This window comes from Rutilus rutilus, assembly GCF_951802725.1.
Source record: "Rutilus rutilus genome assembly, chromosome: 11".
Classification (NCBI taxonomy): Eukaryota; Metazoa; Chordata; class Actinopteri; order Cypriniformes; family Leuciscidae; genus Rutilus; species Rutilus rutilus.
In genome coordinates this window covers 35280722-35306781 of record NC_140216.1, presented here as the reverse complement: position 1 = coordinate 35306781, position 26060 = coordinate 35280722, and the positions used below count along the sequence as shown (strand labels likewise).

Genomic DNA, 26060 nt, shown 5'->3' with positions numbered 1-26060 from the left:
AATACAAGAAGTCAATTCTTCTACTGTTGTTTGTAGAGAATAATTATTATGACCTTCTAATAATCTCAAAATTTCCTTGGGAATTGCATCTAAAACCAAAAGATATTGGACAGGATCAACTGAAAAGTTATAAATATGAACAAACTCAGTATAATTGTATAAAACACCATCCTTTTTGATCAGCTGTTTAACTCAAATAATTCCCTTTTTAGATTAGATTAGATTAGATTCAACTTTATTGTCATTACACAAGTACAGGTACAAGGCAACGAAATGCAGTTTAGGTCTAACCAGAAGTGCAATAGCAGCAAGTGCAGGATATACAGTGGTTCCATAAGTGCAGAACATGGATATGTACTGAATAAATATAGAGTTGAATACTATTATAAACAAAAATTTACAGATAGATTGTCCTATGAATATAATATACAGATAACTATTACTGTGAACAGAGTTTACAGCTAGATATGTACTGAATATAATAATATACAGATGGCTATTACTATAAACAGAATGTTTACAGATAGATATGTACTGAATATAATATACAGATGGCTGTTACTATAAACAGAATTTTACAGATAGATATGTACTATGAATATATATACAGATGGCTGTTACTATAAACAGAATGTGAGCATAATATACAGATGGCTATTACTATAAACAGAATTTATCAAATAGATATATGTATAAGTTAGGCTAATGAGCAGTATAACAATGGATTTAAAGTAGTGCAAATAAAGTTTGGACAGAAGCTATCCGAGTGAAAGTGCAGTGGAAAGTAATTGCATATTACAGTTAAGGTACGATATTGCAATGTATATATAAACAGTCGGTACTGTAAATAAACAGTCGGCAGTGCAAATTGAGCATATTCCAGTCAAGGTAGTAGTGCAAGATGCATATGTAAACAGTTGTTACTGTAATAACAGTCAGCAGTGCAAATGAACATTATAGTATTGCAAATAACAAAATGGAGGCAGGTGTGAGGAGGGAGAGGAGAGTCAATCAGTATATGAGGGGAGTGGGATCAATGAGGGTTAGAGTTTAATAAAGAGACAGCTCTGGGGAAAAAACTGTTCTTTAGTCTGCTGGTCCTGGTCCGGAGGCACCTGAAACGCCTGCCGGAGGGCAGGAGAGAAAACAGTCTGTGGGCTGGGTGAGAGGAGTCCTTAAGGATGCTGCGAGCTCGATGCAGACAGCGTTTCCTCTGGATGTGCTCGATGGCAGGTAGTGGAGTCCCAGTGATGCGCTGGGCGGTTTTCACCACCCGCTGCAGTGCCTTGCGCTCTGCAACAGAACAGCTCCCATACCACACTGTAGCACAGTTGGTCAGGATGCTTTCTATTGCACAGCGATAGAAGTTCACCAGGATAGTGGAGGAAAGCTGATTCTTCCTCAGTGTCCTCAGGAAGAAAAGGCGCTGGTGAGCCTTCTTGACCAGGCTGGAGGTGTTGGTTGTCCAGGTCATGTCCGCCGAGATGTGGATCCCCAGGAACTTGAAACTGGAGACACGCTCAACAGCCATTCCATTGATGTGGATGGTGTCGTGTGTGCCTCTTGACACTTTCCTGAAGTCCACGATGAGCTCCTTCGTTTTGGTGGTGTTGAGGAGCTGGTTATTTTCGGTGCACCATGTGGCCAGGTGCTTGATCTCCTCCCTATAGGCAGTCTCATCGTTGTTGCTGATGAGACCAATCACCGTAGTGTCGTCCGCAAACTTGACGATGGAATTAGATCCGTACACAGGCTTGCAGTCGGAGGTGAAGAGGGAGTAGAGGAACGGGCTTAGCACACAGCCCTGTGGTACACCAGTGTTGAGTGTGATGGATGTGGAGCAGTTGGAGCCTGATCGAACATTCTGGGGTCTGTTGGTCAAGAAGTCCAAAATCCAGTTGCACATGGAGGTGTTGAAGCCCAGGTCTCCAAGTTTGGCTATTAACTTAGTTGGGATGACAGTGTTGAATGCTGAGCTGAAGTCAACAAACAGCATGCGTGCATAAGTGTTCTTATTGTCCAGATGTGTGAGCACAGAGTGCAGTGCCATGGAGACTGCATCCTCTGTGCTCCTATTGCTGCGGTAGGCAAACTGGTGTGAGTCCAATGTGGATGGTAGAGAGTCTTTTAGGTGTGCCAGGACCAGCCGCTCAAAGCACTTCATTACGATGGGTGTGAGTGCTACAGGGCGGTAGTCATTAAGGCACTTCGGGCTGGAGTGTTTTGGCACTGGCACAATGGAAGTGCATTTAAAGCATGTTGGTACAGCTGCTTGGGCAAGAGACAGGTTGAAAATGTCTGTAAAAACCCCAGCGAGCTGCTCCGCACATGCCCTGAGTACGCGTCCAGGGATGTTGTCTGGTCCAGCAGCCTTGTGCGTGCTGATCCTGCTCAGTGCATTGCAGACATCTGTGGAGGAGAGTGTGATCGGTGGGTGGTCAGCTGAGGATTTGAGCTTGGTGGCAGTTTCTCTGTTGTCTCTTTCAAAGCGAGCATAAAAGTCATTTAGCTCGTTCAGGAAGTTGACATCAGTGGCTGCGGGGGTGGAGTGAGAGGGTTTGTAGTCACTGATGGCCTGAATGCCCTGCCACATGCGCCGAGGGTCAGCGTTGGAAAAGTGTCCCTCTATCTTAAGCTTGTAGCAGTGCTTGGCCTCTTTGATGCCCCTTTTCAGATTTGCTCTGGATGTGCTATAGGCTTGTGCATCTCCTGATCTGAAGGCAGTATTGCGTGTCTTCAATAGGAGTCGCACTTCCCTGTTCATCCATGGCTTCTGATTTGGGTATGTGGTGATCTGCTTCTGGGTTGTAACACTGTCAATGGTGGTATTAATATAATCCAGTACAGAGGAGGTGTAGCAGTCAATGTCCGTGTGAGAGCCACTGGTGGCTTGAGAAGCAAACATACTCCAGTCTGTGTGTAGAAACCTTTCCTGGAGTGAGAAATCTGCCCCCGCAGGCCACACCTTGATGGTCTTCACTGATGGCTTCACGCGATTGATCAGAGGTGCATATTTGGGGGTGAGGAACAAAGAAAGGTGATCTGACTGTCCCAAGTGGGGGAGGGGTGTCGCGACGTAAGCTTCAGCCATGTTTGTGTAAACATGGTCTAAGGTTTTGTTTCCTCTGGTGTGACAGGAAACATGCTGGTGAAATTTCGGTAGCACTGACTTTAAGTTTGAATGATTAAAATCACCCGCAACAGTAAACGCAGCTTCCGGGTGAACGGTTTGTTGTTTACTGATGGCTGCGTGAAGTTCTTTCATAGCAAACTTGGCATCAGCATCCGGGGGAATATAGGCTGCAGTTATAATAGTGGAAGTGAACTCCCGCGGTAGATAAAACGGTCTACATTTAACCATGAGAAACTCAAGGTTAGCTGAACAATGTCTCCCAACAATAGCAGAGTTTGTGCACCAAGCTTTGTTAATGTAAATGCACAATCCACCACCTCTGGTCTTACCGGAGCCATCTAATGTTCTATCCGCCCGGAATGTATGGCGTCCCGCTAGCTCAATAGCGTTGTCCGGTATTCCGCTGTTTAACCCTCTGGGCTTCTTCGTATAATAGTCACACTTAGCTTCCTCCCGCCCGAAAACGGGCGAAGCCTTAAAATCTTACTTTACTTTTTCCCAGGATAACCAATCAAATATATTTTTGTTCTATAATGTTTTCTGATTATTATTTAGAATTTTTAGAATTTTTTATGATAGTTTGCATTAATTATATAATTTTTATTAGCTATTTTTTCCATTAGAATTAATATATATATTTTTATTTTATTTATTTTATTTTATTTTTCAATAAATGCAACATTTCACATCAAATTAGAGTGCAGTCCTAAAAAAAAAAAAAATTCAAGTGAGAAGAGCGCCACCTAGTGGCTTCAAAATTTATAAATTTGTGTCATGTCCTATAACCGCCTATAGGCGGCCTATAGCTTTTTTATTTATTTATTTGATTTATTCCCATTCGGAAAGAAAACAATTTATTACTAATCAACCACTGAATGGAACAACACAAATTATACATCATTTTAAAGCTTAGGATCTCAGCTTTTTAATGCATCTAATTACATTTATTAATTCCTAACGAGTGCTGAGTAATCCCTCTAAAACCAAGTGTACCGCCAGCAGGGGCCACCTAGCTGCGAAAATATTCATTACCATATTTTTCAAAAATCTTGCCTTGATTAACACAAAGTTGATGTCATTTGAAAGCTTAGAGTCTGAACTTTACAATGAATGTATCCACTTTGAAAAACTCTTAAGTATTGCTGAGTAATTTGCTGATAAATAGAATTTCTTTTTTTTCATAATCTATAAAATAATGTACTGCAATGTGTCAAAAACATCATACAGCTCATGAAACATTCTCAGATAATTGAAAATGGCACTTCATTTTTTACAGGATATTATTACAATTAAAATGAGCCCAAAATTAACATAATCTATTGCTTTTATGACAAGATATTCTTCATGGAGAAAAAATTGCCCATGAGGGGGTGTCAAAGACTGTACAAAAAGGCTATCTCTTTTCAAAATGCTGTAATTTTTGATTCCTTTATCCAAAAATTATTATTTTTTTATCCAGATGCAGCTAACATGTAGGGGGACTTCACTAAAAAAGAATTTTCCTCCTACCTTATTTCCTTCCTGAGTTATTCCATGACAAATAAGAAAGATATGCAAAATCATAATAAAAATTATATATATATATTGTCTTTTATCCGCCGTTTCTTGGCAGGACAATGTCCAAATGTAATGTAATTTATATTTTCAAAAAATTTAAAAAGAGTTCTTTCAAACGATACCTACCTTTTGACTCTCCTTGCTATAGTTTTGGAGTTATTATGATTATATAATTTTTATATAGTTTGGGGCAAAATGTGCTGTTTCAGTCTTACCAGTTCATTTCTCTCTGTGTGTGTGTGTGTTTGTGTGTGTAGGTGTGTGTGTGTAGGTGTGTGTGTGTGGGGGGGAGGGTGTCTTTTTTGCACTCTTGATGTTTTAGAGTGTCACCCCTTCATTGCTGAACACTTTTTTTCAGCACAGTGGCTGATCTGTAGCTTGTACCACCAAAAGTTTCTCTGAGTTTTCCTATTTTTTCGTATTTCCCATTCATTTCCTATGTCGCCCGTTTTCGGGCGGGAGGAAGCTAAGTGTGACTTTTTTTTTTACGACCCTTTAACATATCAGAATCATCTCCTTGATTTTTTTGTGTGTTCATATAGGTAATAAAATAAAAGTCACCAAGTTTCACCCCCATCCGATGAAGCAAAAAAATTAAACAATTCGAAACGTTCAAGTTTTCGCCCGTTTTCGGGCGAACAAGCCCAGAGGGTTAACCATGTTTCCGTGAAAATTAGAACATTACAGTTCAAAAGTCTCTTGCTGTATGTGATGTTGAGTCGAATCTCCTCCATTTTGTTCAACAGCGACCGTACATTGGCAAGGAAAATGCTGGGTAAAGAGAGCCGGTGTGGTGTTAGCTTTAGCTTAGCTCTTAGTCCTCCGCGCTTCCCCCGCCTTTGTTTACGATCTCGCCGGCGCCTGCGAGCACTTCCGCCCGGCCGGGCAGAGTGCATAGCCTCGGGTGATCTGGCGATCTCAGGAAGGAGTCGAAGGTTGTCCATAAAACTGTCGGAAATTCGCAAACCAATATCCAAAAGCTCACCTTGGGTGTACGATGTTAAGGCACAACTGTTCTGGACGAACAGACCCGAAATGAGCAAGAAAAATACTGCTAAATTACAGAATCTGGAGAGACCGCGAGCCTCGCGATGTACTCGCGCCGCCATCTTGGATGGCAATTTTCAAACCAATTCTCAAAAAAATATTGATTAGTTTCTAACCCTTATAAATCTGTTATTCCAGATGGTACATTTATGGGGAAAATTATGACTATACATACGAGTGAGTCCATGAGAGTAATGCTTGTTTGTGGAAACTTGCAAGTTTAATGGCTATTTTGTTAATATCATAATCACATTTCAGTATTAATTCTATACCACCTTCTTTTTGAAAGATAAAATTAGCTACTGTATATACCATATACTTCGCTTATTTTTTTAAATAATTTTGGAGCCATTTTATTTCAAATATCATGTTAGAGGTCTTAAAATCCAAAACATTCAATCCTCCTTCAATATTTGACCTACAAATATTTTCTTTTTTAATATAATGTAAAGAGTTTGGTGTCTATCATTTAAATTAATTAAGGGGGACATCTAACACTTGCGCATTATAAACCAACCTGGACAAACCCTCAGCTTTAACCAATAACACACGACCAGTGAAAGAGAGATCTCTCATCAGCCAAGAATTCAGTTTCTTTTCAAATGATTGAATGATGGGAGTGAAGTTTAACTCATTCCTGACTTCCTCATTTTTTGATATCTTAATTCCCAAATATTTGACAACAACTTTCATGGGAATACTGCGGTAAAGTCACAGGAACCTAGAGCCATAAGCTCACATTTATTAATATTTAGGGAAAGACCAGATACAGATGAAAATAACTGCAGACACTTCATTGCTTTTTCAGCTTCAGTCTCTTAAGAAAAGAGTAGTGTCATCAGCTCATTGTGTGCATTTCATTTCTGTATCTTCTATTTTGATACCACGAAAAATGTCTTTCTTAATATGAATGGCCATAATTTGTGTGACCAACAAAAAAGCAATGGACTAGGGCAGCCCTGTCGAATCCTTTTCATTTCGAATCTATGAGTAGTTTCATATGCCAGTTTTACAGAGTTATTAATCTTATTATACAGGGTTCTGATTACTTTTTGAAATTTGTCCCCAAACCTGAAACATTTAAGAGTTTTAAAAATAAAGTCATGTTCAATTGTATCGAAGGCCTTGTAAAAATCGACAAACAGAATACAACTATTTTCATTGATAATTTCATTAAAATCTATAAGATCTAATACAAGTCTAATATTGTTACAAATATGTCTTCCTTTTATAAAACCTGACTGCGCCTCATCAATAATAAATTCTAATCCTAACTTTAACCTTTCAGCGAATATAGAAGCAATAATTTTACTGTAATTATTAATTAAGGTAATAGGTCGCCAATTATCAAGTGATAATAGATCTTTATCAGGCTTTGGAATTAAGGATATTAGACCTTGTGTCATGGAGGACAAAACCCCTGATCAATAGATTCTTTAAAGACCATTAACAGAAATTCAGCAGTTAAGCCATCATTACCGGGAGACTTGTTTAATTTAAGTTTTTTTATAGCTGTTCTTATCTCTAAAATAGTTTATCTAAAAAGAGATAAACTTCTTTATCACAAAGAGCTTTAAATTCTCCATCGATACGATCTATATTATGTTTTAGGGGCTTTAAAAAATCTTCTATTTTGTCTACAGAACATGCACTGCTGGAATATAGTTTACCATAAAAATTTGAGACGTATTTTGAAATAATAATAGAGTCCTGTTTCATGGCCATTAATATTAAGCTTTTTAATAGATGTATACTCTCCATTCATTTCTCCAAATTATAAAAGTATCTGGAATTAGTTTCCCCTTCCTCTAACCAACGTCTTCGTGGTCTAACAAATGTTCCCTTTGCCTTGATTATATATAATTTATCTAACTCAGCCTGCAGATTCATTAACAAATTAGAATTCCCATCAGTATTATTATTAGTGATGTTACAAATAGCTCTAATGATTTCCTCTTCCTTTGACTTATTAGACTTTGCAACTTCTTTGCCTTTATCAATTGCACTAAATCTAATCTGAAACTTCATAAACTCTCAATTTTTACTGTATAAATTTTTACTGTATTAAAATTTACTGTATAAATCTCACGGGAAAACGTACAAATTCTACAAGGTGGCTTATTCGTACGAATTCATACGACCTGACTCGTATGAATTAGTACGATTTTTGGAAAATCTTACATATTTTACGAATTGGCCAATTCGTATGAATTCATACGAATGACCTACCCCTGACCCCGCCCCTAAACCTACCCATCACGTGGGTTTAGACAAATCGTACAAATTCGTACGAGTGAGGTCGTACGAATTAGTACGAATTAGACAACTTTTTTTCATTCGTACGAATTTGTACGAATTGGTCGTGAGATAGCGCTGATTTGTTCACTTAGCTTGATTCCAATATGTTTGTATTATCTTCTTAATTTCATGTTGAAAACTGTAATTTTCCAATAATTTATTAAAAGTTTCCAATAAGTCTTAGAGCCTTTATATGAAGCTTCGTTATTCCTTTTTATGAGAAGATAAATCATCATTTACAATATCGATGGTTCAATTGATACTCTGTTTGTATTTTGTTCTAATGAATTAGAAATGAACCAAAAATCGATTCTTGACTGTTTAGATTTATCCCTATTACTCCATGTGTACTCTTTCAAATGTGGGTGTTTATATATATCAATTACCCCCTAAATTTTCACAAACTATAGATAGCTCTGAATCGCCTGTAGATTATCTAATTGGAATAGGAATTCATCTGAACATCTGGGACAATATTAAAGTCCCCACCTAGAGTCATTTCAATATCATGAAATCTTTTTCTTACTTTGTTAATCTCATTTTCAATATCAGAGAACAAATCAACATTATATGTTTTAATATTTGAGGCATATACAGTACCTAACAAAAACATTTTCCCATCAATGGATACCGTTAGACAACACATGTAAATGTGTGAATACAGGAGGAGCTCTGACGTCACTGTAGTTCAGAGAGAGATTCAGAGAAAGTGAAACTAACTTGATCAACAACAATATGGACGCCTGAAACGATCAACCTCTTTAAACAACAGAATATTTATTGATCCGTTCAAAGAGTCTTGTGGACACATCTGATCCTCACAGGTAAGAGATAGAAATATAAGAGAGATTGTGCTGAACAGGTTTCTAATGGAAGTGAACTGGTTTAGTAGGTTTATGTCAAACTGGAATAAGTTGAGCAGAACCAGGTTTAAGCATATATAATACTCAACTATTTTAGTTGTTTACTGCACTGAAATGGTATCAGAAGTGTATTAAAAGTGTGTCATTTGATTGGTTGTAAAGCAAAGTTTGGCGTTTCTGTTATTTTGTCACATGACAGAAAGACTAAAGAAACAGGAAGTAAATGACCTGCAGATTCACTGAACACAAACCTGCTAAACTGCAGATGGAAATCACATTTATAATAAAATAAAACTACACTTGACTATATAATGTTTTTTTCTGGAGAGATGTATCTATGTATATATATATACAGTATATACAGTATGTATAGTTTTGTTGGAAAATATATCACTCAAAAGTTCAAAGTTCAGTTGAGTTCTCAAAAAAAAAGTTATCAAAAGAGCAGGTCAAAGTTCAGTTCTGGAAGTTTATGAGTTTCTTACTGAATTTCAAATGAATTATTGTGTTTCACTCACTATCAATTCGTACATTCATTTTAACCAATTTGATATAAATTATAAATTTGACTTGAAATAATATTATGATGAATAAGTAAAACTAAATCAGACTCGAGGTAAGATTTCATTTAAACCTCAGTCAAAGAGTATAGAAGCCCAAGAGGCGAAACTCTGTTGTGTTATGGGTAACAGTCTGTAGATGGCGCTGCGGAGGCGAAACCGCCATTATGGACTGAAAGCTGCTGGAATCGTTAGCGCCAGTCAATGGCAAAATCCATTTTAGTATGTGTTAATAGTTCATGTGTGCACTGCTAGATTGCACATCTTTTTTGTACCTTTCCGCCTGTAATAGGACATTCATAGTTTTTTTTTTCTTGCCATTGAAACGTTCACTGTGTAAAATATTAACTGTCTTTAGAAATGTTCATTTATAAAAAAAAATTTCCAAATCATATATATGGTGATGTTTACTAATTTCAAAATCAACATTTGAATAAATATCTTATTACTTATATCTAATTACTGTGTATCTGCCTATAGACAAGCGAACATATATTATTTCATGAATTTCTGTTAGTCATATAACAAGGAAAATGCATAATAGAACATAAATATTGATAGATTAAAGTTTTGCAGTAATTTTATAATTGTATCTTTGCAAACCGTAAGTGGTAGGCTAATGAAGCCGGTGGGGGACATACCCTTACTAAAAAGTACTAAGGAATCTAGTATTTTGGGACAAAATAAATGTTTTTTATTATTATTGTTTTCATATTTATAGTATTTTGGGACAAAATATTATAGTAATCTTATAGGAATACTATAGTAATTTGGGACATACTACATAAGTACGATAAGACTATAGCAGCTTAAAAATATTATAGAGAGGCTATACAGAACACCACAGAAGTATGTTATGTTCTGTAATACCTCTATAATATCCTAGAGCCGCTATAGTATTTCTATAGTAGTCTTATAGTACTTCTATAGTAATATTTTGTCCCAAAATACTATTTTCCTAACCAACACATATACGTATATTTTCTGTCATTTAACGTCATTTAACGTCGGTCATCCTCATTAATGTATTTTAAATTGTTTTCATATTTAGATATGACGGCCAGAAAAAAATTAAGCTATGTTAAGTTTTTGTTATTTTAAGTTTTTCAGTGCCATTGACTCCCTTTATTTTTCGGCGTTTTCCTTCAGTTTTCAGTCCATAATGGCGGCCGCGCCGTCAAGTCATGGGGGCAACTGTTGCTATGGGGCGTTCTATTGAGTTTCGCCTCTTGGGCTTCTATACTCTTTGCCTCAGTGACTAAATACACACTCATTAGGAGCAAATATAGGCTAAGATGTTTCTTATCAGTCTATTGATTATACAATAACATTTATTTTCTTGAAAACGAAGAGGAAAGAACAATGGCAGAATCTTCACCAACATCAACAAAAGCAAGAAAAAACAGGAGTTGGAGTATTGAGGAAACACCTCCATGTAAGTCAATAAATAATAAATAAAAAACAAGAAGAATGAATTGGTGCATGAATAACTTTCATTCTTCTCATATAATATTTAATATGTACCGTTCAGGAGTGAACAGTAGTAGATAATAAAATCATTTAAAGTCAAGATTTCAAATCAATATGGCTCCAAAATCATGTATTTATTAATTTGGTACAGTAAGTGTTTGTGTAATGAGCTTCACATTAGGGTTCTGATCAGCTAGTCTTGGTTCATTTTGCAGTAATGACCAGCTGACTGTACATGATCTCTTATATATTTGAGTTTCTTCAAAAACAGCTTTGTCTCTAGACATTCTTTACATTCAACCAACTTCATGAGGTGCATCATGGGAGTATTTATAAACAGTAATGAGCCCATTTATAATAATAAGGCTAATAATAATAATAATTATTGTTATTTCAGTCCTTCAAGCAAAAGCCATTAGATCAGAAAGTCAAATGTGTCTCCAAAATTTAGACTATAGTGCAGGTGATTTATCTTCATCATTTCTCTCTCCAGCGATGTCTTCCTCCAGCGGTCCACTGACTGAGGAGCTTCAGTGCTCTATATGTCTGGACGTGTTCACTGATCCAGTCAGCACTCCATGTGGACACAACTTCTGCAAGACCTGTCTGAATAAGTGCTGGGACAACAGCCAGACCTGCAACTGTCCATATTGCAAAGAAACATTCAAGCACAGACCTGATCTCAAGATTAACACCACACTCCGAGAGATCGTAGATCACTATAAAAAGAAAAGTCCTGAGAAAAAAGCTGAAGTTCTGAAAAAAGCTGAAGTTCTGTGTGACGTCTGTGAGGAAAGAAAGCTGAAAGCCCTGAAGTCGTGTCTGGTGTGTCAGAGCTCTTACTGTGAAACTCACCTGGAGACTCATTTGAGAGTGGCAGGTTTAAAGAAACACAAACTGATCAATCCTGTGAGTAATCTGGAGGACTATATATGTCAGAAACATGAGAGACCTCTGGAGCTGTTCTGTAGAGATGATCAGACTATCGTGTGTCTGTCCTGCACTGACGGAGATCACAAGAACCACAACACTGTTTCTTTAGAAGAGGAGATTGAAGAGAAAAAGGTAGAAGTAAACTGATTTTAAATGGCTCTTATCATGAAGAATCACATGTTCTTTAATATAAATGAATCAGTTATGAAAACATATTGTGTGTTGTTCTCTGTCGATAGACTCAACTGATGAAGACACAGAAAGACACACAGCAGATGATCCAGGACAGAATCAAGAAGATTCAAGACGTCAAACACTCAGCAGAAGTCAGAAAAGTGAGTATAAAATTATTTATTTCAATTAATTTTAATATATATTATTGTATAAAAGCAATTTCACACTCCTGTTCGCTCTGCTGGTCTGAAAATCGACATGTCTGTGATTTCCTGTTCACTTAGTAAAGTAATAACACATCTCTCCTCAACAAGACTCAAGATTTGAGGAATCATTCAGTGCAAACGCTGCAGAATGAGGGATTTTGAAAACCGCCTAAAAACACTGAAGTATGAGAAATAATAACACTGATTATTCTCTTAACAAACTCCACTAATAATGTGTTGATTGTCCTGGTTGAGCAGAGAAACACAGAGAAGGAGAAAGCAGCCCGTGTGGAGCTCTTCACTGATCTCATCCGCTCCATTGAGAGATGTCAGACTGAACTGCTGGAGATGATGGAGGAGCAGCAGAAAGCAGCAGAGAAACAGGAGGAAGAGCTCATTGAAAAGCTGGAGCAGGAGATCACTGAGCTAAAGATGAGAAACACTGAGCTGGAGCAGCTCTCACACACTGAAGATCACCTCCACCTCCTACAGGTCAGTCAACATCTCTCTGATCAATGATAATGCAGTATATGACACCATAACACTCCCCATGCTGAAGGATTTCTCCTCTCTCCTGCTGTAGATTTACTCATCCCTGTGCAGCTCTAGAAACACCAGGAACTGGTCTGAGATCAGTGTGAAGACTGATGAGAGTCTGGAGACTCTGAGGAGAGCTCTGACTAAACTGCAGGACTCTCTACAGGAGAAACTCACTCTAACTGGTACAGCAATATCAAATATACCGTACAGATACATATATTTATCATCTTTTAATATCAGTAATGAAGAATGAGTCTGATCAAGCTGAAATAAGAGAAGTGTGTGATCATGTGTTTGTGTCTCATTATCATCACAGTTCTTCTTGAAGAGAGCAGGTCATATTCATCTCTAATTTCAGAAAACATGCAGTAAATTCATCTTGTACTAGAAGCTTCATCACTGTAACCAGAACCTTGAGGCTTTAGTAAATCTGTGAACACTTTTAGATGAGAAACAACAGAAAGAAACATTCATTTTCTGCCATTTTCTGTTGGTCTTTTCAGCTGTTTCATCTAAATGTTGTGATTATGTGTCAGATAAAATCAGTTTAGCAGAAGAAAATCAAATCGATAGACATCATGAATTTAAGATGCAAATTTGTTCTTTTTTAGAGGAATATTTCTGACCTGTAGTTCAAGCAGCTTTGCAGTGCTGGGCTTTCATTTTCATTTTCTTAAAGATTTTTTATAGTGTTGTCTTTGCTGAATAACCACAACACTAATCCACTCCAAAACTGAGATGAATAACATTAGACATAAAAATATCTAAAACAAAAATGTCATAAAATGTTCACAAAATATTCCCAAAGATGTTCTAAAAAGGAGGAATATTTCGAGCTCAAACACAATAGGAGTTCAGGGATTCTCTAAATATCAGCAGAGAAACATTGATCAGATAAAACATGATGTTGTTCACAATTCTTTAAATATAACCTTAAATCTTGTCTATAATTTACACATAAACATGTCAAAGATCTGATGATGTTTTATTGTCATTAGTCTCTACAGAACTGAAGAGGATACAGCAGTATGCAGGTACAGTGTGCTGTCTGCACTACACTAGATTACATTCAGATACTCACAGCTTCATCACTGACCGACAGTATGATTAAACACTGATTATTACACACATCATCACTAAATATCTGTATTGTGAATTTATGATTCATATTCTCTGTTTTCTCAGTGGATGTGACTCTGGATCCTGATACAGCTCATCCATATCTCATCCTGTCTGACGATGGAAAACAAGTGAGATATGGAGACATTATACAGAAACTCCCAGACAAACCAGAGAGATTTGGTAGATGTGCAATTGTCCTGGGAAAGGAGGGATTCTCCTCAGGGAGATTTTATTTTGAGGTGCAGGTGAAGGGAAAGACTGACTGGACTTTAGGAGTGGCCAGAGAATCCATTAACAGGAAGGGACAGATCAAGCTGAGACCCAGTAATGGACACTGGACTGTGTGGCTGAGGAATGAGAGTGAATATAAAGCCTGTGATGATCCTCGTGTCTCTCTGTGTGTGAGAGTGAAGCCGCAGCGGGTCGGAGTGTTTGTGGATTATGAGGAGGGTCTGGTCTCCTTTTATGATGTGGAGTCCAGCTCTCATCTCTACTCTTTCACTGATCAGTCTTTCACTGGGAAACTCTATCCATATTTTAGCCCGTGCTTTAATGATGGAGGTAAAAACTCAACTCCACTGATCATCACACCTGTCAATTATAATAAATTAATTTACACCCCAATATGATATAGATGAAAATAATAATCTTTATAACTAAATCCGAAAACATTATGTGCTGCAATTTTTTTTTTTTTTTTTTTTTTTTTTTTTAAATCTATAAGCTATAATTACATATTGTAATGTAAAATATAATGCTTAATCAGTAAAGGATTTTTTTCATGAATATTTGTTTCATAATTTCATGTTATATTTTTTCTCCCATCACCACTTGTCAAAGTGAAACTGCCTGCAAAATTTTAAAACCAAATTATAGTAACCTAATCAATTATTGTATCAAGGTTGTTTCTACCATCTCAAAACAAAAAGTTCTGTGATATTACTGTGGTATATCAGATGGTAATACCTTGATATGATAGAACTGTATGATTACCATATTCATATATCATTGCATGTACATGGTATTTAAAGGTACCTTAAAATACCATGGTATTATGATCATGGTTATGTAAAAAACAAACAAACATGGTATTATGGAACTGTCAAATATTAACACCACAGCAAAACCAGGTTAAAATTTCCTTAAGAATAGAACAGAATCATTTAAGCCAAGTTAAGTTCTATAGACAAATTTTAACACATCAGTTTCATTCAAATGCTTTAAAAAATTATACAGTTGGCATATCTTTAAATAAAATGAACTGTTCATTTTGTTGATATTAAGTAGAGACAATTCTGAAACCTTATAAAAAAAACCTTTTTAAATTAATATTTTTCTTTGTCTGAGATTATTCTTTTAAAGAGACATTTATGTTTCTGTTTGTTTAACTGATAACAGCAGTCACTGTGAGAGAATGGCGTCCTCTGCTGGAGACTTTTGGAAATGACTGCTTCTTGTCTAAACCTTTTACAGTCTCTATAGACTAAACAGTGGATATTAAAAAACAAAAACAACAAAACAAATAAAAAAAAACACTGTTAAACCAACTGGTTGGTTTTTGTCATGTAAAAAATGATTCAAAAATACCCTTTTGCACATTTAATGTAAAGGTTACAACCTATATGCAATGTCACTGAAAACCACAGTGACATATTTTAGAGAAAACAATTAATAACTAAAAAAAAAAAAAAAAAAAAAAAAAAGTTTGCTCCCCGAACTAATACTTAGTTGAAGCAATCTCTGATTTTATTACTCAGTCTGTTTGGACAGGAGTCTATCAACTTGGCACATCTTGACTTAGGAATATTTTCCCACTCTTCTTTGTGAACATTTAAGGTCTATTAAATTGCTAGGTCATCTCTTGTACATGGCCATCTGTGACCTGGTCGACCTGAAGAGTTTCAATAGGATTCAGGTGTAACAATATTAGCTCAAAGGGGAAATATTAATTATAATCCATAATTACCAATTATGATTAATTATTAATATTTGGGTCAGTTAATTAGATTAACTTTGAAGTAAGCTAAATTAATATTACAATCAATTAATCAGTTCCAACGAACTCTTTGATTATTCATTTATTCTAAGAAAAGTGTATCTTTCATGGTCACCGAAAAATAATTATTTCTTAGCATGTACTGCACTTAGACGAGCATGTAACAAGATCAAGATCGTAAAAGTGACTTTGTTGCAAGCAGAGAATCAGAAACCAAATCCATATTGTGCACAAGTTTTATTAACTAACTCACAAACATAACTAACACTAAACAAACATACATACATACATTCATACATACATACATGCATAGGTAAAAGGGTGAGTGATGTGGAACCGGAAGCAGGAAATAGAACTATGGAAAAGATCTATTTAACTATGAAAAGAACCATCAGCTTATCATTTTCAGAGCACCTCATTAAATTGATACTTGCATGGTCGGTGCAGTGGATACAATTCTTGAAGTGGTTGAAAATTGAGTTTGTTGATGGGTCCGTGAGTGTCAAAAGTCACTGTACAAGTTGCAGTCGTTTTCTTCTCTGCTGGGTGGAGAAGATATGATGAACTTGCATGGTGGTTTCGAGCACATGTGGTGAGTCGGAGCCTGCTGCCCTGGCCTGTTGAGGGCACGCTGGACGGCACGGCATCCTGAAGTGCCAAGAAGGCCAGGAGTTGATTGGATTGAAGACCAGGCAGTCTGATTCCCTTTGGAAGTATGAAAGCATGGCAGACGGGGCTCAGGTCTGCTTGGGCCCTTGGGGCCCTTGTGGGAGGGGGGGCCAGCAGCTAAGAAGCTAAGAGGAAGGCAGGGCTAACAGAACGGCCTTTTAAAGCTTGACAAAAGGCACACCTTGCAGGCTGGCTAAACCAATAAGAAAGCGGGAATTTCTGAGGGGAGTTTCCTCTGTGGGGAGGATTTATGACGCTATCTCAAATGTGGTCAGACATCTGCCTTCCCTCTTTTCATTAATGCTCAGATAGATATAACAAACCCACACTGCATTCTAAGAGAAGGTGATGTACATCAAAGTGTGAGTCATTAAATGAGGATTAATTAGATAGGAGACATGATACAGGTAAGGTTACATTGACCGTTGGTTGTATAATAAAATACATGCATGGTATATACATAATAGTACACAAGACAGTCACTCGTTCACACAGTTTCTGGGATGCATGTTCATTTGATAATCTATGATTAATGCAGCAAAGTCTGTATTAAAGATTGTTTCTGTCTTCCCATTGTCTCTCTCTCTTTGAGCCTGTGGTCGCATTCTTTTACACCCATAAAACCAACTTATCTGATCGTGGCCATGTTAACGAGAAGACCTTCTTGCCCTGTTTGGTTTTGTGTTTTGTGTCTGATTTGGTCTCAGTCGTTACACAGGTCTGGGCTCTGGCTGGGCCATTACAAAAGATTCATCTCTTTTGCTGAAGTCATTCTTTGTTGATTTAGATGTGGGTTTTGGATCATTGTCATGCTGAAAGTTGAAAGTTCTCTTTATTTTCAGCTGTGTTAAAATCGACTGGTACTTGGAGCTACTCATGATTCCCTCCTTCACTAAATCCTCAGTTCCAGCTGAAGAAAAGCAGTCTCAAAGCTCAATGCTGCATCTCAATGCTTCAGCGAGGGTCTTCTGTTCTTCTAATGTTGAGCTGTGTTGTTTTTGTGCCAAACATACCCTTTAAAAATTTGGCGAAAAAGTTCAATCTTTGTCTCATCAGACCATAACACATTTCCCTATGTTTCGTATGTTTTTGCATAGTTTAACTGGGCTTGGGTGTTTTTTTTAATCAGGAAAGGTGTGTGTCTTTGCCCCGTAGCCCAGACAGAGAATACAGGAGATAGATGTCACATGTCGGGAGAAACCAGTACTTGTCAGAAAGAGCTGCAACTCTTCATGTTGCTGTAGGTGTCTTGAGAATCTCCCTGACCAGTTTTCTCTTTGTCTTCTCATACATTATGGGATGCCCTGTTATTAATAATGTCACTGACGTGCCATACTTTCTCCATTGATGACTGTCTAAGTTGAGCTGCATTTGTCCTGAAACTCTTAACCCTCTGGGGTCTGAGGTGTTTTTGGGGTCCTTGAGATGTTCTGACATGCCCTGACATTTGTGCTTTTTTCAGTTGCTTATAAACATAGTAATGGCAAAAAAAAATTACACACTATTTAGCACAAACAGGGCTACCATAATATGTGAGCAACAAGAATGTACATGTCTGCATTTTTGAGAGAATAATGTTTATGCGTGGTTATTGAAAAAACTAAAAACTAAAGTTTCTGAAATAAGACCACAAAACACACACTAAATATGTGCCAATAAGACTTTTGTCTAATGGATGTCATCGCCTAGTGTTTTTTCTTCAAAATTATGTGAAAATCACCCTGCCTAATCCTTCACATAACACAATACATTGATTTGAATTTTGCAAAGCACTTTCTGTTTGGAAAGGCCATATGCGGAGTGGGCGTCACAGATCATGCATATGTAGTGGTTCACACCTGAGGACCGCATACTTAATGAGCCATTCATTCAGGTGAGTCACTGAGCCACAAGAATGCAAGAGCAACAGTTGGAAGCATCTCAATTCTTTTTTATTTTTCCACATATTGTGCTTGCAATTTGGCCTATAATAGCCAAGGAAAACATGTAATTGTGCAGTTAATTCTCATACTGTATTTTCAGTTTTGGAATATTTATCCTCTCCCCAAATTTGTCACTAATAAAACACAATAAAAATTATTTAAAGAAAAGGCTTATATTTACCTTTTAATAGTTTGTTTACATCTACCTTGTAAATATTTAAATAAACAACAATTCAAGTGTAATCTTTCTTTGTACAAACTAAAGTATACATTTTATCATACATATTTCAAAGTTAAGGATTTGATTGATTATTTGATTATTTTTGACAAAAAAATTGGCAAATAAAAGCTTATTTGAGGTGGCAGATATTTTACAGTAAAAATGTATAATCTATCCAAAACTAATCAACGAAATGTTGTCTTTCATATGTCTGTAACATAGGTCTTTCATTTTTATTATAAGGAATATAAATGCTAATTTGCAGTTTAATACGTTGCTTATACAAATATATATATGTGTATACACACACACACATATATATGTGTATATATTTATACACAAAAATAAATTTTATTAATTTTTTTTATATACTTTTTTTTTTTCACAAATTGTGCTTGTAAATTGTATAATATCCAAGGTAAACATGTCTAGTAATTGTGCAGTAAATTCTCATACTGTATTTTCAGTTTTGGAATATTTATCCTCTCCCCAAATTTGTTACTAATAAAACACAATAAAAATTATTTAAAGAAAAAAAAATATATATTTACCTTTTAATAGTTTGTTTACATCTACCTTTTGAGGGACATTTTCCATTATTATTATTATTCCTCACAGCGCTGCGAGACGGTGTAAACAAGTAATGATCTGAATAAACTTGTGTTTTCTCGAGCTGATATGGGGCTCGAGAAAACACAGCCCCTCACAGGTTTGCGCCGTGGATTCCCGCGAGTCAGACGCGGATACTGTGTTTGTTTTAGGCTCGCGCAGTCTTCACTCGGACGCGCGCTTCAATCCGTTGTGGAGACACTCTTTTCGTTCCAGTGAAATTACAAAACAAAATACACACACACACATGTCTCTGCCTGATATACAACCACTGATAAACATAATCTGATTTGACAAAAAAAAAAAAAAAACTATATGAGCGCAGATTCGAACTCAGAACCTCTGACATGCTAGGCAAATGTTCTACCACTAGACCACTTGAGTTCACGTATTTACTCACGTGAAAACTCGGTGTTTACTCGGCGTGATCAATTCGCTCTTGAACATGCTGCCGTTCGTCTGAGTTACAATCTTCCTCTGAGGAAAAGCCAAGGTGAGTTATTCCTCGCTGTCCAGAATCATCTGAAGAGCGTCTTTACCGGAGAAACGCGCCATCCTCTCTAAACGCGATGAACTATCAGTGAATCTGATCTGATTAAACTTCGTGTTTTCAAGGCATTGATCGGGGGGCGGGTGCGAAGCATAGATCACCTAAACTATTTACCATGTCAATAGCGCCGGGGGCGGGGCGGCCTCAGTTCATTATAGAGATAATTAGGCAGAAGGAAAAAACGGTACCTCTCCTTGCTTTCAAACGGATTACATGAGTTGAAAACATTTGTTTTTTTTTATTAATTACTTCATTTAAAAGAAGAGATTTCAAGCTTCATAAAGACATATATCACGTGCCTGTGTGAGAAGTATTCGCTGAGTTATGATTCATTTTCGGACACGTTTCAGAATGGACTACACGGACAGAGAGAAGGCAGAACTCGCTCCATGATTATTTTTCTTAATTTGGCGAAAAGCACAACACTTTGTTTTTATTGTGAGTATACAGAAAAATAATACACATTTAACAGAATCGATTGATGTATGAAACTCCTATGGAAAATCAAAGTCAACAGAGTATTTATGAGTTTCTTTTACACTGATAAAAAAAAAGCGAGCTGGTATCGCCGGCGATACCGCCGACCTCAGGGGGTCTTAACCAATGTTGCCAAACAATCAAGCTTTTGTAAGTCTGCTGAAATCTCTTCTTCATAGAAACATCAGTCCCAATACAAACAGACACACATGAACCAAACACACCGAATACCGGGACAAATGTTAATGTGTGAATACAGGAGGAGCTCTGACATCACTGTAGTTCAGAGAGAGAGATTCAGAGAAAGTGAACCTTGATCAACAGCAATGGACGCCTGAAACGCTCAACCTCTTTAAACTACAGAATATTTATTGATCCGTTCAAAGAGTCTTGTGGACACATCTGATCCTCACAGGTAAGAGATAGAAATATAAGAGAGATTGTGCTGAACAGGTTTCTAATGGAAGTGAACTGGTTTAGTAGGTTTATGTCAAATTGGAATAAGTTGAACAGAACCAGGTTTAAGCATGCCAAATACTCAACTATTTTAGTTGTTCACTGCACTGAAATGGGATCAGAATTGTATTAAAAGTGTGTCATTTGATTGGTTGTAAAGCAAAGTTTGGTGTTTCTGTCATTTTGTCACACGACAGAAAGACTAAAGAAACAGGAAGTAAATGACCTGCAGATTCACTGAACACAAACCTGCTAAACTGCAGATGAAAATCACTTTTATATTAAAACTACACTTGACTATAATGTATTTTGTGGAGAGATCTATCTATCTATCTATCTATCTATCTATCTATCTATCTATCTATCTATCTATCTATCTTTATTTCTTGGAAAATATATCACTTGTACTTTTGTTAATCTAAACAGCAGGTCAAAGTTCAGATTGTTCTGTAAATTTTTATGAGTTTCTTACTGAATTTCAAATTAATGTTTTGTTTCCCTCACTATCAGTTCTTACATTCATTTTATCCAATTTAATATAAATATTGATTAAATTGTCATGATCAAACTTTGTTTTAAGTCTGAACATTTTTTTTTTTAAATAACTTGAATGTCATTCTCTTACAGAGGTTAATAAAACTGAAGAGCTGTTTACTAGAGTGAATGAACTGTGCTGTTTGAAATTATTTGACTTGAAATAATATTATGATGAATAAGTAAAACTAAATCAGACTTGAGGTAAGATATCATTTAAAACTCAATGACTAAATTCACACTTATTAGGAGCAAATATAGGCTAAGATGTTTCTTATCAGTCCATTGATTATACAATAAAATTTATTTTCTTGAAAACGAAGAGGAAAGAACAATGGCAGAATCTTCTCCAACATCAACAAAAGCAAGAAAAACCAGGAGTTGGAGTATTGAGTATACACCTCCATGTAAGTCAATAAATAAATAAAAAAAAACAAGAAGAATGAATTAGTGCATGAATAACTTTCACTCTTCTCATATAATATTTAAAGGTATAGCGGAGGATCTTTCCGAATTTTAGATAAGAACCGCCCTCTCCACTTTTTGAAAAAATGCACATGCGCAACACTCGGTCTGTTCCCGCGAGGGAACGCCTATTAAACGTGTGCGAGGTTCTCCTCGTGCACGCTCTGTTTACAAGTTGCTGTCGGCATCGCTCATACAAGATTACTTTCCAAAAAAAGATGTGCATTGTGCACTTTTTCTCCAAATAGCATGCCAAACTTTACCTGTCGAGTAGAAACTTCGCGACTGAGGCATCAGTGGGAAGCCCAACCTGTGTTTTCAGCGCACGCCATCGTGTAAAACAATCTCCCAAAAACACTCTGATCTTGTTTCTCTCTTCTGAGGCCTTTCTCTTCTTCTCATACAGTTCGTACAAACTTTTTCTCTTGCGACCCTCGGACATTTTCAAAGGACCCGGTGAAACGGCGAGCTTCAATGAATGGCTTAAACCGTAGCTCACCACACATAAACAAACCCCTGAAAGTGCGCATGCGCAGAAAGCGAAAACTAAGGGACGAGCACGTACGACGGCCTTACGTAAACATATCACCAGAATGATTGACACTTAGGTGGACCAATAGTTTATACTACCCACCCGGAAAAAGAAAATCCTCCGCTATACCTTTAATATGTAGTTCAAGAGTGTACAGCAAAATCATTATCATTATTATTATCATTATTAAAATCAGTGTTTCAAATCAATATTGCTCCTTTGTGTAGTTATTTATTTGGTACAGTAAGTGTTCGTGTAATGAGCTTCACATTAGGGTTCTGATCAGCTTTGCTGGGTTCATTTTACAGTAATGACCATCTGACTGTACATGATCTCTTACAAATTTGAGTATATAGTGCAGGTGATTTATCTTCATCATTTCTCTCTCCAGCGATGTCTTCCTCCAGCGGTCCACTGACTGAGGAGCTTCAGTGCTCTATATGTCTGGACGTGTTCACTGATCCAGTCAGCACTCCATGTGGACACAACTTCTGCAAGACCTGTCTGAATAAGTGCTGGGACAACAGCCGGACCTGCAACTGTCCATATTGTAAAGAAACATTCAAGCACAGACCTGATCTCAAGATTAACACCACACTTCGAGAAGTTGTAGATCACTATAAAAAGAAAAGTCCTGAGAAAAAAGCTGAAGTTCTGAAAAAAGCTGAAGTTCTGTGTGACTTCTGTGGGGAAAGAAAGCTGAAAGCCCTGAAGTCGTGTCTGGTGTGTCAGAGCTCTTACTGTGAAACTCACCTGGAGCCTCATTTGAGAGTGGCAGGTTTAAAGAAACACAAACTGATCAATCCTGTGAGTAATCTGGAGGACTATATATGTCAGAAACATGAGAGACCTCTGGAGCTGTTCTGTAGAGATGATCAGACATGTGTGTGTCCGATGTGTGACGTGACTGACCACAAGAACCACAACACTGTTTCTTTAGAAGAGGAGAGTGAAGAGAAGAAGGTAAAAGTTGCTGATTAAACTGATTTTAAATGGCTCTTATCATGAGGAATCACATGTTCTTTAATATAAATGAATAAATTATGAAAACATATTGTGTGTTGTTCTCTGTCTATAGACTCAACTGATGAAGACACAGAAAGACACACAGCAGATGATCCAGGACAGAATCAAGAAGATTCAAGACGTCAAACACTCAGCAGAAGTCAGAAAAGTGAGTTTAAAATAATTAAATTAAATTAATTTTAATATCTATTTTTGTATAAAAGCAATTGCACACTCCTGTTCGCTCTGCTGGTCTGAATATCGACACGTCTGTGATTTCCTGATCACTTAGTAAAGTAATAACACATCTCTCCTCAACAAGACACATGATTTGAGGAATCATTCAGTGCAAACGGTGCAGATGAAACTGGGAAAAAAAACTCCCTAAAACACTGAAATATGATCAATACTGAGTCTTGCTTTAGATATTTTATACTGAACTGCTGGAGATGATGGAGAAGCAGCAGAAAGCAGCAGAGAAACAGGAGGAAGAGCTCATTGAAGAGCTGGAGCAGGAGATCACTGAGCTAAAGATGAGAAACACTGAGCTGGAGCAGCTCTCACACACTGAAGATCACCTCCACCTCCTACAGGTCAGTCAACATCTCTCTGATCAATGATAATGCAGTATATGACACCATAACACTCCCCATGCTGAAGGATTTCTCCTCTCTCCTGCTGTAGATTTACTCATCCCTGTGCAGCTCTAGAAACACCAGGAACTGGTCTGAGATCAGTGTGAAGACTGATGAGAGTCTGGAGACTCTGAGGAGAGCTCTGACTAAACTGCAGGACTCTCTACAGGAGAAACTCACGCTAACTGGTACAACAATATCAAATACACTGTACATATATTTATCTTCTTATAATATCAGTTGTAGCGACAAATGACCATCTTGTCACTTAGAGGTGTTTGTAGGGCTATCTGATGCGTGGTTCCAAACAAATACACTTCCAATCCAGTCCTGCGTTTATCTTCTTTATTTGTCTCAGTTCTGATGCTCAAACATATTGCAATCACCAGTTAGCATGTCCTTACAGGATCCTGACACGGTCAAAAATTGTTTGCTTCCCCATTACACATAACGTCTCTTGCTCTCTGATTACCTATATACCCTAAACCCATACTCCACCCGGTGTTCTCCAGTGGAACTACAACAGATATTTAAATAAAGCATAATGGCTCTTACACAACGGCCCCTAATTGTACATGACAGGTAGACATTACAATACAATACAATATTTATACAAAGAGCCATTAAAGTCCAAAGTGACACTGTATAACATTGCATTTAAACAATGCATTTAAACAATATTCCATTTGTTAGAACATATAGTCTTTGCAATCAGTCCTTTACTTTTCCAGGCTGTCATACAATAGACAGAGCTTTGTCACAGGTCTCTCAAGTATATTGGTTTTAGTTTGTACTAGCACAGAACATACAAGTCCATTTTTATCAGGAAAAACTTCCAAGACTCGTCTCATCAACCAGGATCCACGTGGGGCTGTAGAGTCCACAATGACAACAATGTCACCAGGAACAAAGGCCCTCCTTTCCTTGTTCCATTTCTGTCGCTCTTGAAGCAAAGGCAAGTATTCACTTGTCCATCTTCTCCAGAATAAGTCGCACATATATTGGACCTGTTTCCATCTCCTCTTGCTGTATAACTCTGATTGGTCAAAGAGTCCAGGTGGTAGAATTGGCTTGCCTTTCATTTGAAGAAGGTGATTTGGAGTAAGTGGCTCTAGGTCATTAGGATCATCTGAGAGCTTTGTTATTGGACGATCATTTTGAATGGCTTCAATTTCACATAGCACAGTATGACATCCTTCATCATCCAAAGTTTGCTGATGTAAGATGGAACTCAAAATTTCCTTGACCATTCTGATCACACGCTCCCACACTCCTCCATAATGTGAGCCTCCTGGAGGATTGAAACTCCACTGACCACCTTTCTGAAGCATTGCCTTTTGAATCTTGCTTTTATTCCATGAACTGAGTGTTTCTCTTAAATCTCTTTCTGCTCCAATAAAGTTGGTACCATTGTCTTATCTTATATAAACAACTTGTCCTCGTGTGCAAATAAATCTGCGTAGAGAGTCAATGCATGCATCAGTGTCCAAGGAATAGGTGACTTCCAGATGAACTGCTCTACTTGCCATGGAAGTAAAGATGACCCCATAACGTTTCACAATGGAGCGTCCTTTTTTGACCTCTACAGGACAAAAATAATCCACTCCTATGTTCGTAAATGGAGGAAGGTCGGGAATGAGTCTCTCTTTTGGCAAGTCTGCCATCTTCTGCTCACCAACCTTAACTCCAAGACGTCTACAATGGCCACAACTAGATGATCAACTAGATGAAGATCTTCTAGGAAGATCAACTAGATGATCTTCCTAGCAGCTGCATTACCTTTAATGCTCCAATATTTTTTTCTCAGCTTGGAAAGAATATGATTGTTATGAGGTTGAAGGATGAACCCAATCGCAGACAGTATGCAAGTGAACTACATTTATCACAGAAAAAACAGGGAAAACAAAACCCACGAGGGGGCAAAACAAGACAGGGTAGATATTAGACAGACAAGACTAGACTAGACTAGGACTCAGACTCAGACTCAGACAATAAACTAACAGCTAAGACAGGATCAACTCTTCACAAGACTTTCAACAGGTTACTCACAGTAGGTATCACATTGATTGAATGACAATGAACCGGCA

The 26060-nt window shown here is 37.2% G+C and overlaps 2 protein-coding genes across 2 annotated transcripts; both read left to right on the top strand.

Annotated features, from left to right (window-relative positions):
* The first annotated feature begins 8725 nt into the window (after nucleotides 1-8725).
* Nucleotides 8726-14596, top strand: LOC311299449 (E3 ubiquitin-protein ligase TRIM39-like). The gene is made up of 8 exons (XM_084423021.1): nucleotides 8726-8859; nucleotides 10810-10893; nucleotides 11422-11993; nucleotides 12101-12196; nucleotides 12500-12733; nucleotides 12825-12963; nucleotides 13780-13815; nucleotides 13967-14596. The coding sequence occupies exons 2-8, from the start codon at nucleotides 10821-10823 to the stop codon at nucleotides 14530-14532; spliced, it is 1716 nt and encodes a 571-aa protein (XP_084279147.1). The 5' UTR covers nucleotides 8726-8859; nucleotides 10810-10820; the 3' UTR covers nucleotides 14533-14596.
* Nucleotides 14597-22724: 8128 nt separating this feature from the next.
* LOC311300146 (E3 ubiquitin/ISG15 ligase TRIM25-like) lies at nucleotides 22725-25818 on the top strand (the record flags this gene model as incomplete). Its single annotated transcript, XM_084424280.1, has 5 exons — nucleotides 22725-23296; nucleotides 23412-23507; nucleotides 23764-23931; nucleotides 24023-24161; nucleotides 25781-25818. The coding sequence occupies exons 1-5, from the start codon at nucleotides 22727-22729 to the stop codon at nucleotides 25816-25818; spliced, it is 1011 nt and encodes a 336-aa protein (XP_084280406.1). The 5' UTR covers nucleotides 22725-22726.
* Nucleotides 25819-26060: the final 242 nt, after the last annotated feature.